We start from the raw sequence: 13629 nt of genomic DNA on the forward strand, positions 1-13629 counted from the left end.
CCAGGCTCTAGAAGACACTGACTTGGAATTTTTTGCAAAAATTCATGAGTTTCATTCCCAATAATGCGCAATCCATCTTCTTCCTGCAGTAGATGAACTGCTGTGTCCATCTTGTATCTGAAACATTTTTCATTAGGGCTTAACTGACATCCATTCACATCATCAACACATTTTGCTTTCATTAGGTATTTCATAGCATCCATTCACACCAACACATTTTGCTTTCATTAGGTATTTCATAGCATCCATTCACACCAACACATTTTGCTTTCATTAGGTATTTCATAGCATCCATTCACATCATCAACACATTTTGCTTTCATTAGGTATTTCATAGCATCCATTCACATCATCAACACATTTTGCTTTCATTAGGTATTTCATAGCATCCATTCACATCAACACATTTTGCTTTCATTAGGTATTTCATAGCATCCATTCACATCATCAACACATTTTGCTTTCATTAGGTATTTCATAGCATCCATTCACATCATCAACACATTTTGATTTCATTAGGGCTTTACTGGCATCCATTCACATCAACACATTTTGCTTTCATTAGGTATTTCATAGCATCCATTCACATCAACACATTTTGCTTTCATTAGGTATTTCATAGCATCCATTCACATCAACACATTTTGCTTTCATTAGGTATTTCATAGCATCCATTCACATCATCAACACATTTTGCTTTCATTAGGTATAGCATAGCATCCATTCACCTCTGCAAAACATTTTGCTTTCACTAGGGCTTTACTGGCATCCATTCACATCATCAACACATTGTTTTTAAACTAGATAGTTAGTGGTATCCATCCCAAGAGGTGAGGGCAATCCATAAATCCACTTACCTTATCCAGTCTTTATCTGGTCCAACTACCAGCATCAATGTGTCCCACAGTCCAACAACAGCGCCAATACCACACCTACAACATAATGACACAACTACAACATAATGACACAACTACAACATAATGACACAACTACAACATAATGACACAACTACAACATAATGACACAACTACAACATAATGACACAACTACAACATAATGACACACCTACAACATAATGACACAACTACAACATAATGACACAACTACAACTTGACACACCTACAACATAATGACACAACTACAACATAATGACACACCTACAACATAATGACACAACTACAACATAATGACACACCTACAACATAATGACACACCTACAACATAATGACACAACTACAACATAATGACACAACTACAACATAATGACACACCTACAACATAATGACACACCTACAACATAATGACACAACTACAACTTGACACACCTACAACATAATGACACAACTACAACATAATGACACAACTACAACATAATGACACAACTACAACATAATGATACACCTACAACATAATGACACACCTACAACATAATGACACACCTACAACATAATGATACACCTACAACATAATGACACAACTACAACATAATGACACAACTACAACATAATGACACAACTACAACATAATGACACAACTACAACATAATGACACAACTACAACATAATGACACAACTACAACATAATGACACACCTACAACATAATGACACACCTACAACATAATGACACAACTACAACATAATGACACAACTACAACATAATGACACAACTACAACATAATGACACAACTACAACATAATGACACAACTACAACATAATGACACAACTACAACATAATGACACAACTACAACATAATGACACACCTACAACATAATGACACAACTACAACATCATGACACAACTACAACATAATGACACAACTACAACTTGACACAACTACAACATAATGACACAACTACAACTTGACACACCTACAACATAATGACACAACTACAACATAATGACACACCTACAACATAATGACACACCTACAACATAATGACACAACTACAACTTGACACACCTACAACATAATGACACAACTACAACATAATGACACAACTACAACATAATGACACACCTACAACATAATGACACAACTACAACATAATGACACAACTACAACATAATGACACAACTACAACATAATGACACAACTACAACATAATGACACAACTACAACATAATGACACACCTACAACATAATGACACACCTACAACATAATGACACAACTACAACATAATGACACAACTACAACATAATGACACAACTACAACATAATGACACAACTACAACATAATGACACAACTACAACATAATGACACACCTACAACATAATGACACACCTACAACATAATGACACAACTACAACATAATGACACACCTACAACATAATGACACAACTACAACATAATGACACACCTACAACTTGACACAACTACAACATAATGACACAACTATTGCATGCTGTAAATGAAAGTTTTTAATAATAAAAATAAAATTAACCTCAAAATTCTTTTGGATTGCAAAGGGTTAATTCTGAACTTTGTCAAAAGAAAACCTCCAACATTACATGTGTAGCTTTACATCAAGATGAAATGAAAATTTCAATCTAGTAAACTGTATCTAAAAATTCTATTCATGTCCACTAAAAAATTCTATTCCTGTCCAGTAAAAAATTCTATTCCTGTCCACTAAAAAATTCTATTCCTGTCCACTAAAAAATTCTATTCCTGTCCAGTAAAATTAAAACTTACCAGACAAGCTGCTGAGGCTGAAGTTCAGATTTGGTGTAAAACTCACAAAATTTTTTCTGTCAGAAATTTAAAATAAAGGACTGTAAAACTCACAAAATTTTTTCTGTTAAAAATTTAAAGGACTGTAAAACTCACAAAATTTTTTCTGTTAAAAATTTAAAGGACTGTAAAACTCACAAAATTTTTTCTGTCAGAAATTTAAAGGACTGTAAAACTCATAACGAATTTTCAGTTAAAAATTTTAAATATAGGACCTCAGAGCAACATGACCCCACCCCAGATAGAGTGAGAAGAGTGTTTGCACCCCCCCCCTGATAGAGTGAGTAGAGTGTTACCCCCCCAGATAGAGTGAGCAGAGTGTTTGCACCCCCCCCCCCTGATATAGAGTGTCATCCTCCCCAGATAGAGCGAGCTGCCTGGCCCCCACCTGTAGGTCTGCTGTTCCTATCCAGATGTAGCCTCTCTGTGTGAACAAGGCCAGATACTTGTGGTTGAAAGACAAGGCCATCTCTGTGATGGCTCCAGCATTTTCACCCAGCTCTGGTTGCTAGGGGAAACAATGGTGGCCATGAGGAATCACAGTTTGTTTCAACTCTAGGGTTGACATGACACATTTTGTGAAGAAAGAAAATCAGCGCACAAAATGGAATCAAGTGCTTGCAATCATTAGACCCACCTGTTGCTGGAATTGTCCCCCCTGATCCACCAATCATTAGACCCACCTGTTGCTGGAATTGTCCCCCCTGATCCACCAGGAACAATCATTAGACCCACCTGTTGCTGGAATTGTCCCCCCTGATCCACCAATCATTAGACCCACCTGTTGCTGGAATTGTCCCCCCTGATCCACCAGTCATTAGACCCACCTGTTGCTGGAATTGTCCCCCCTGATCCACCAGTCATTAGACCCACCTGATGCTGGAATTGTCCCCCCTGATCCACCAGTCATTAGACCCACCTGTTGCTGGAATTGTCCCCCCTGATCCACCAGTCATTAGACCCACCTGTTGCTGGAATTGTCCCCCCTGATCCACCAGGAACAATCATTAGACCCACCTGTTGCTGGAATTGTCCCCCCTGATCCACCAGTCATTAGACCCACCTGTTGCTGGAATTGTCCCCCCTGATCCACCAGTCATTAGACCCACCTGTTGCTGGAATTGTCCCCCCTGATCCACCAGGAACAATCATTAGACCCACCTGATGCTGGAATTGTCCCCCCTGATCCACCAGTCATTAGACCCACCTGTTGCTGGAATTGTCCCCCCTGATCCACCAGTCAATAGACCCACCTGTTGCTGGAATTGTCCCCCCTGATCCACCAGGAACAATCATTAGACCCACCTGATGCTGGAATTGTCCCCCCTGATCCACCAGTCATTAGACCCACCTGTTGCTGGAATTGTCCCCCCTGATCCACCAGTCATTAGACCCACCTGTTGCTGGAATTGTCCCCCCTGATCCACCAGGAACAATCATTAGACCCACCTGTTGCTGGAATTGTCCCCCCTGATCCACCAGGAACAATCATTAGACCCACCTGTTGCTGGAATTGTCCCCCCTGATCCACCAATCATTAGACCCACCTGATGCTGGAATTGTCCCCCCTGATCCACCAGGAACAATCATTAGACCCACCTGTTGCTGGAATTGTCCCCCCTGATCCACCAGTCATTAGACCCACCTGTTGCTGGAATTGTCCCCCCTGATCCACCAGTCAATAGACCCACCTGTTGCTGGAATTGTCCCCCCTGATCCACCAGTCAATAGACCCACCTGTTGCTGGAATTGTCCCCCCTGATCCACCAGGAACAATCATTAGACCCACCTGTTGCTGGAATTGTCCCCCCTGATCCACCAATCATTAGACCCACCTGTTGCTGGAATTGTCCCCCCTGATCCACCAGGAACAATCATTAGACCCACCTGTTGCTGGAATTGTCCCCCCTGATCCACCAATCATTAGACCCACCTGTTGCTGGAATTGTCCCCCCTGATCCACCAGTCATTAGACCCACCTGTTGCTGGAATTGTCCCCCCTGATCCACCAGTCATTAGACCCACCTGTTGCTGGAATTGTCCCCCCTGATCCACCAGTCATTAGACCCACCTGTTGCTGGAATTGTCCCCCCTGATCCACCAGTCAATAGACCCACCTGTTGCTGGAATTGTCCCCCCTGATCCACCAGGAACAATCATTAGACCCACCTGTTGCTGGAATTGTCCCCCCTGATCCACCAGTCAATAGACCCACCTGTTGCTGGAATTGTCCCCCCTGATCCACCAGGAACAATCATTAGACCCACCTGTTGCTGGAATTGTCCCCCCTGATCCACCAGTCAATAGACCCACCTGTTGCTGGAATTGTCCCCCCTGATCCACCAGTCAATAGACCCACCTGATGCTGGAATTGTCCCCCCTGATCCACCAGGAACAATCATTAGACCCACCTGATGCTGGAATTGTCCCCCCTGATCCACCAGTCAATAGACCCACCTGTTGCTGGAATTGTCCCCCCCTGATCCACCAGTCATTAGACCCACCTGTTGCTGGAATTGTCCCCCCTGATCCACCAGGAACAATCATTAGACCCACCTGTTGCTGGAATTGTCCCCCCTGATCCACCAGTCAATAGACCCACCTGTCGCTGGAATTGTCCCCCCTGATCCACCAGGAACAATGATTAGACCCACCTGTTGCTGGAATTGTCCCCCCTGATCCACCAGTCATTAGACCCACCTGTTGCTGGAATTGTCCCCCCTGATCCACCAGTCATTAGACCCACCTGTTGCTGGAATTGTCCCCCCTGATCCACCAGTCATTAGACCCACCTGTTGCTGGAATTGTCCCCCCTGATCCACCAATCATTAGACCCACCTGTTGCTGGAATTGTCCCCCCTGATCCACCAGTCATTAGACCCACCTGTTGCTGGAATTGTCCCCCCTGATCCACCAGTCATTAGACCCACCTGTTGCTGGAATTGTCCCCCCTGATCCACCAATCATTAGACCCACCTGTTGCTGGAATTGTCCCCCCTGATCCACCAGTCATTAGACCCACCTGTTGCTGGAATTGTCCCCCCTGATCCACCAATCATTAGACCCACCTGTTGCTGGAATTGTCCCCCCTGATCCACCAATCATTAGACCCACCTGTTGCTGGAATTGTCCCCCCTGATCCACCAATCATTAGACCCACCTGTTGCTGGAATTGTCCCCCCTGATCCACCAATCATTAGACCCACCTGTTGCTGGAATTGTCCCCCCTGATCCACCAGGAACAATCATTAGACCCACCTGATGCTGGAATTGTCCCCCCTGATCCACCAGTCATTAGACCCACCTGTTGCTGGAATTGTCCCCCCTGATCCACCAGGAACAATCATTAGACCCACCTGTTGCTGGAATTGTCCCCCCTGATCCACCAGTCATTAGACCCACCTGTTGCTGGAATTGTCCCCCCTGATCCACCAGTCATTAGACCCACCTGATGCTGGAATTGTCCCCCCTGATCCACCAGGAACAATCATTAGACCCACCTGTTGCTGGAATTGTCCCCCCTGATCCACCAATCATTAGACCCACCTGATGCTGGAATTGTCCCCCCTGATCCACCAGGAACAATCATTAGACCCACCTGATGCTGGAATTGTCCCCCCTGATCCACCAGGAACAATCATTAGACCCACCTGTTGCTGGAATTGTCCCCCCTGATCCACCAGGAACAATCATTAGACCCACCTGATGCTGGAATTGTCCCCCCTGATCCACCAGTCATTAGACCCACCTGTTGCTGGAATTGTCCCCCCTGATCCACCAGGAACAATCATTAGACCCACCTGTTGCTGGAATTGTCCCCCCTGATCCACCAGGAACAATCATTAGACCCACCTGATGCTGGAATTGTCCCCCCTGATCCACCAGTCATTAGACCCACCTGTTGCTGGAATTGTCCCCCCTGATCCACCAGGAACAATCATTAGACCCACCTGTTGCTGGAATTGTCCCCCCTGATCCACCAGGAACAATCATTAGACCCACCTGATGCTGGAATTGTCCCCCCTGATCCACCAGTCATTAGACCCACCTGTTGCTGGAATTGTCCCCCCTGATCCACCAGGAACAATCATTAGACCCACCTGTTGCTGGAATTGTCCCCCCTGATCCACCAGTCATTAGACCCACCTGTTGCTGGAATTGTCCCCCCTGATCCACCAGGAACAATCATTAGACCCACCTGATGCTGGAATTGTCCCCCCTGATCCACCAGTCAATAGACCCACCTGTTGCTGGAATTGTCCCCCCTGATCCACCAGGAACAATCATTAGACCCACCTGATGCTGGAATTGTCCCCCCTGATCCACCAGTCAATAGACCCACCTGTCGCTGGAATTGTCCCCCCTGATCCACCAGGAACAGTCATTAGACCCACCTGTTGCTGGAATTGTCCCCCCTGATCCACCAGGAACAGTCATTAGACCCACCTGTCGCTGGAATTGTCCCCCCCTGATCCAACAATCATTAGACCCACCTGTTGCTGGAATTGTCCCCCCTGATCCACCAGTCATTAGACCCACCTGTTGCTGGAATTGTCCCCCCTGATCCACCAGTCATTAGACCCACCTGATGCTGGAATTGTCCCCCCTGATCCACCAGTCAATAGACCCACCTGTCGCTGGAATTGTCCCCCTGATCCACCAGGAACAATGATTAGACCCACCTGTTGCTGGAATTGTCCCCCCTGATCCACCAATCATTAGACCCACCTGTTGCTGGAATTGTCCCCCCTGATCCACCAGTCATTAGACCCACCTGTTGCTGGAATTGTCCCCCCTGATCCACCAGGAACAATCATTAGACCCACCTGTTGCTGGAATTGTCCCCCCTGATCCACCAGTCATTAGACCCACCTGTTGCTGGAATTGTCCCCCCTGATCCACCAGGAACAATCATTAGACCCACCTGTTGCTGGAATTGTCCCCCCTGATCCACCAGGAACAATCATTAGACCCACCTGTTGCTGGAATTGTCCCCCCTGATCCACCAGTCAATAGACCCACCTGTCGCTGGAATTGTCCCCCCTGATCCACCAGGAACAATGATTAGACCCACCTGTTGCTGGAATTGTCCCCCCTGATCCACCAATCATTAGACCCACCTGTTGCTGGAATTGTCCCCCCTGATCCACCAGTCATTAGACCCACCTGTTGCTGGAATTGTCCCCCCTGATCCACCAGTCATTAGACCCACCTGTTGCTGGAATTGTCCCCCCTGATCCACCAGGAACAATCATTAGACCCACCTGTTGCTGGAATTGTCCCCCCTGATCCACCAGGAACAATCATTAGACCCACCTGTTGCTGGAATTGTCCCCCCTGATCCACCAGTCATTAGACCCACCTGTTGCTGGAATTGTCCCCCCTGATCCACCAGTCATTAGACCCACCTGTTGCTGGAATTGTCCCCCCTGATCCACCAGGAACAGTCATTAGACCCACCTGTTGCTGGAATTGTCCCCCCTGATCCACCAGGAACAATCATTAGACCCACCTGATGCTGGAATTGTCCCCCCTGATCCACCAGTCATTAGACCCACCTGATGCTGGAATTGTCCCCCCCTGATCCACCAGTCATTAGACCCACCTGTTGCTGGAATTGTCCCCCCTGATCCACCAGGAACAATCATTAGACCCACCTGATGCTGGAATTGTCCCCCCTGATCCACCAGTCATTAGACCCACCTGATGCTGGAATTGTCCCCCCTGATCCACCAGTCAATAGACCCACCTGTTGCTGGAATTGTCCCCCCTGATCCACCAGTCATTAGACCCACCTGTTGCTGGAATTGTCCCCCCTGATCCACCAGGAACAATCATTAGACCCACCTGTTGCTGGAATTGTCCCCCCTGATCCACCAGTCATTAGACCCACCTGTTGCTGGAATTGTCCCCCCTGATCCACCAGGAACAATCATTAGACCCACCTGATGCTGGAATTGTCCCCCCTGATCCACCAGTCATTAGACCCACCTGATGCTGGAATTGTCCCCCCTGATCCACCAGTCATTAGACCCACCTGTTGCTGGAATTGTCCCCCCTGATCCACCAGGAACAATCATTAGACCCACCTGATGCTGGAATTGTCCCCCCTGATCCACCAGTCATTAGACCCACCTGATGCTGGAATTGTCCCCCCTGATCCACCAGTCATTAGACCCACCTGTTGCTGGAATTGTCCCCCCTGATCCACCAGTCATTAGACCCACCTGTTGCTGGAATTGTCCCCCCTGATCCACCAGGAACAATCATTAGACCCACCTGTTGCTGGAATTGTCCCCCCTGATCCACCAGGAACAATCATTAGACCCACCTGTTGCTGGAATTGTCCCCCCTGATCCACCAGGAACAATCATTAGACCCACCTGTTGCTGGAATTGTCCCCCCTGATCCACCAGTCAATAGACCCACCTGTTGCTGGAATTGTCCCCCCTGATCCACCAGGAACAATCATTAGACCCACCTGTTGCTGGAATTGTCCCCCCTGATCCACCAGTCATTAGACCCACCTGTTGCTGGAATTGTCCCCCCCTGATCCACCAGGAACAATCATTAGACCCACCTGATGCTGGAATTGTCCCCCCTGATCCACCAGGAACAATCATTAGACCCACCTGTTGCTGGAATTGTCCCCCCTGATCCACCAGGAACAATCATTAGACCCACCTGTTGCTGGAATTGTCCCCCCTGATCCACCAGGAACAATCATTAGACCCACCTGTTGCTGGAATTGTCCCCCCTGATCCACCAGGAACAATCATTAGACCCACCTGTTGCTGGAATTGTCCCCCCTGATCCACCAGTCATTAGACCCACCTGTTGCTGGAATTGTCCCCCCTGATCCACCAGGAACAATCATTAGACCCACCTGATGCTGGAATTGTCCCCCCTGATCCACCAGGAACAATCATTAGACCCACCTGTTGCTGGAATTGTCCCCCCTGATCCACCAGTCATTAGACCCACCTGTTGCTGGAATTGTCCCCCCTGATCCACCAATCATTAGACCCACCTGTTGCTGGAATTGTCCCCCCTGATCCACCAGTCATTAGACCCACCTGTTGCTGGAATTGTCCCCCCTGATCCACCAGTCATTAGACCCACCTGTTGCTGGAATTGTCCCCCCTGATCCACCAGGAACAATCATTAGACCCACCTGTTGCTGGAATTGTCCCCCCTGATCCACCAGGAACAATCATTAGACCCACCTGTTGCTGGAATTGTCCCCCCTGATCCACCAGGAACAATCATTAGACCCACCTGTTGCTGGAATTGTCCCCCCTGATCCACCAGTCAATAGACCCACCTGTTGCTGGAATTGTCCCCCCTGATCCACCAGTCATTAGACCCACCTGTTGCTGGAATTGTCCCCCCTGATCCACCAGTCAATAGACCCACCTGTTGCTGGAATTGTCCCCCCTGATCCACCAATCATTAGACCCACCTGTTGCTGGAATTGTCCCCCCTGATCCACCAGGAACAATCATTAGACCCACCTGTTGCTGGAATTGTCCCCCCTGATCCACCAGGAACAATCATTAGACCCACCTGTTGCTGGAATTGTCCCCCCTGATCCACCAGGAACAATCATTAGACCCACCTGTTGCTGGAATTGTCCCCCCTGATCCACCAGGAACAATCATTAGACCCACCTGTTGCTGGAATTGTCCCCCCTGATCCACCAGGAACAATCATTAGACCCACCTGTTGCTGGAATTGTCCCCCCTGATCCACCAGTCATTAGACCCACCTGTTGCTGGAATTGTCCCCCCTGATCCACCAGGAACAATCATTAGACCCACCTGATGCTGGAATTGTCCCCCCTGATCCACCAGTCATTAGACCCACCTGTTGCTGGAATTGTCCCCCCTGATCCACCAGTCATTAGACCCACCTGTTGCTGGAATTGTCCCCCCTGATCCACCAGGAACAATCATTAGACCCACCTGATGCTGGAATTGTCCCCCCTGATCCACCAGTCATTAGACCCACCTGATGCTGGAATTGTCCCCCCTGATCCACCAGTCATTAGACCCACCTGTTGCTGGAATTGTCCCCCCTGATCCACCAGGAACAATCATTAGACCCACCTGTTGCTGGAATTGTCCCCCCTGATCCACCAGTCATTAGACCCACCTGTTGCTGGAATTGTCCCCCCTGATCCACCAGTCATTAGACCCACCTGTTGCTGGAATTGTCCCCCCTGATCCACCAGGAACAGTCATTAGACCCACCTGTTGCTGGAATTGTCCCCCCTGATCCACCAGGAACAGTCATTAGACCCACCTGTTGCTGGAATTGTCCCCCCTGATCCACCAGGAACAGTCATTAGACCCACCTGTTGCTGGAATTGTCCCCCCTGATCCACCAGGAACAGTCATTAGACCCACCTGTTGCTGGAATTGTCCCCCCTGATCCACCAGTCATTAGACCCACCTGTTGCTGGAATTGTCCCCCCTGATCCACCAGTCATTAGACCCACCTGTTGCTGGAATTGTCCCCCCTGATCCACCAATCATTAGACCCACCTGTTGCTGGAATTGTCCCCCCTGATCCACCAGGAACAATCATTAGACCCACCTGTTGCTGGAATTGTCCCCCCTGATCCACCAGGAACAATCATTAGACCCACCTGTTGCTGGAATTGTCCCCCCTGATCCACCAGTCAATAGACCCACCTGATGCTGGAATTGTCCCCCCTGATCCACCAGTCATTAGACCCACCTGTTGCTGGAATTGTCCCCCCTGATCCACCAGTCATTAGACCCACCTGTTGCTGGAATTGTCCCCCCTGATCCACCAGTCATTAGACCCACCTGTTGCTGGAATTGTCCCCCCTGATCCACCAGTCATTAGACCCACCTGTTGCTGGAATTGTCCCCCCTGATCCACCAGGAACAATCATTAGACCCACCTGTTGCTGGAATTGTCCCCCCTGATCCACCAATCATTAGACCCACCTGTTGCTGGAATTGTCCCCCCTGATCCACCAGGAACAATCATTAGACCCACCTGTTGCTGGAATTGTCCCCCCTGATCCACCAGTCATTAGACCCACCTGTTGCTGGAATTGTCCCCCCTGATCCACCAGTCATTAGACCCACCTGTTGCTGGAATTGTCCCCCCTGATCCACCAGTCATTAGACCCACCTGTTGCTGGAATTGTCCCCCCTGATCCACCAGGAACAATCATTAGACCCACCTGTTGCTGGAATTGTCCCCCCTGATCCACCAATCATTAGACCCACCTGTTGCTGGAATTGTCCCCCCTGATCCACCAGTCATTAGACCCACCTGTTGCTGGAATTGTCCCCCCTGATCCACCAGTCATTAGACCCACCTGTTGCTGGAATTGTCCCCCCTGATCCACCAGTCATTAGACCCACCTGTTGCTGGAATTGTCCCCCCCTGATCCAACAATCATTAGACCCACCTGTTGCTGGAATTGTCCCCCCTGATCCACCAGTCATTAGACCCACCTGTTGCTGGAATTGTCCCCCCTGATCCACCAATGATTAGACCCACCTGTTGCTGGAATTGTCCCCCCTGATCCACCAGTCATTAGACCCACCTGTTGCTGGAATTGTCCCCCCTGATCCACCAATGATTAGACCCACCTGTTGCTGGAATTGTCCCCCCTGATCCACCAATGATTAGACCCACCTGTTGCTGGAATTGTCCCCCCTGATCCACCAGTCATTAGACCCACCTGTTGCTGGAATTGTCCCCCCTGATCCACCAGGAACAATCATTAGACCCACCTGATGCTGGAATTGTCCCCCCTGATCCACCAGGAACAATCATTAGACCCACCTGTTGCTGGAATTGTCCCCCCTGATCCACCAGTCATTAGACCCACCTGTTGCTGGAATTGTCCCCCCTGATCCACCAGGAACAATCATTAGACCCACCTGATGCTGGAATTGTCCCCCCTGATCCACCAATCATTAGACCCACCTGTTGCTGGAATTGTCCCCCCTGATCCACCAGTCATTAGACCCACCTGTTGCTGGAATTGTCCCCCCTGATCCACCAGGAACAGATCTTCTCCCTTGGCCACAAGCGCACGCACCAGACGGTCAGCTACAACCATGGTCCAACAGGTGGGGGCCTCGTTAAGTCCTTCAAAACAATCAAGTGCTCAATGTTAGCAACATCAGTGGCTATAGGCTACCCTGTCAACTACAGGTGATTACAGGCTACCCTGTCAGGTAGCTACAGGCTACCCTGTCAACTACAGGTGATTACAGGCTACCCTATCAGGTAGCTACAGGCTACCCTGTCAACTACAGGTGGCTACAGGCTACCCTGTCAGGTAGCTACAGGCTACCCTGTCAGGTAGCTACAGGCTACCCTGTCAACTACAGGCTACCCTGTCAGGTGGCTACAGGCTACCCTGTCAACTACAGGCTACCCTATCAGGTGGCTACAGGCTACACTGTCAGGTGGCTACAGGCTACCCTGTCAACTACAGGTGGCTAAAGGCTACATTGACAGGTGGCTACAGGCTACCCTGTCAGGTGGCTACAGGCTACTCTGTCAACTACAAGCGGCTGCAGGCTACCCTGTCAACTACAGGTGGCTACAGGCTACACTGACATGTAGCTACAGGATTTCCTGTCAACTACAGGTAGCTACAGGCTACCCTGTCAGGTAGCTACAGGCTACCCTGTCAACTACAGGCTACCCTATCAGGTGGCTACAGGCTACACTGTCAGGTGGCTACAGGATTTCCTGTCAACTACAGGTAGCTACAGGCTACCCTGTCAGGTAGCTACAGGCTACCCTGTCAACTACAGGTAGCTACAGGCTACCCTGTCAGGTAGCTACAGGCTACCCTGTCAACTACAGGTAGCTACAGGCTACCCTGTCAACT

The 13629-nt window shown here is 48.8% G+C and overlaps 1 protein-coding gene across 1 annotated transcript in view; it reads right to left on the minus strand.

Moving 5' to 3' along the window:
* Nucleotides 1-13629, minus strand: part of LOC131928451 (vacuolar protein sorting-associated protein 16 homolog) — a 40777-nt gene that overhangs the window by 23234 nt on the left and 3914 nt on the right. The window contains exons 6-10 of the mRNA XM_059284507.1: nucleotides 12757-12875; nucleotides 3124-3243; nucleotides 2697-2752; nucleotides 858-932; nucleotides 23-117 (exon numbers count right to left, since the gene is read on the minus strand). Coding sequence (XP_059140490.1) covers nucleotides 23-117; nucleotides 858-932; nucleotides 2697-2752; nucleotides 3124-3243; nucleotides 12757-12875 — 465 coding nt within the window. The remainder of the gene's footprint in view (nucleotides 1-22; nucleotides 118-857; nucleotides 933-2696; nucleotides 2753-3123; nucleotides 3244-12756; nucleotides 12876-13629) is intronic.

This window comes from Physella acuta, unplaced genomic scaffold (genome assembly GCF_028476545.2).
Source record: "Physella acuta isolate Inbredline_101_S28 unplaced genomic scaffold, ASM2847654v3 ptg001504l, whole genome shotgun sequence".
Classification (NCBI taxonomy): Eukaryota; Metazoa; Mollusca; class Gastropoda; family Physidae; genus Physella; species Physella acuta.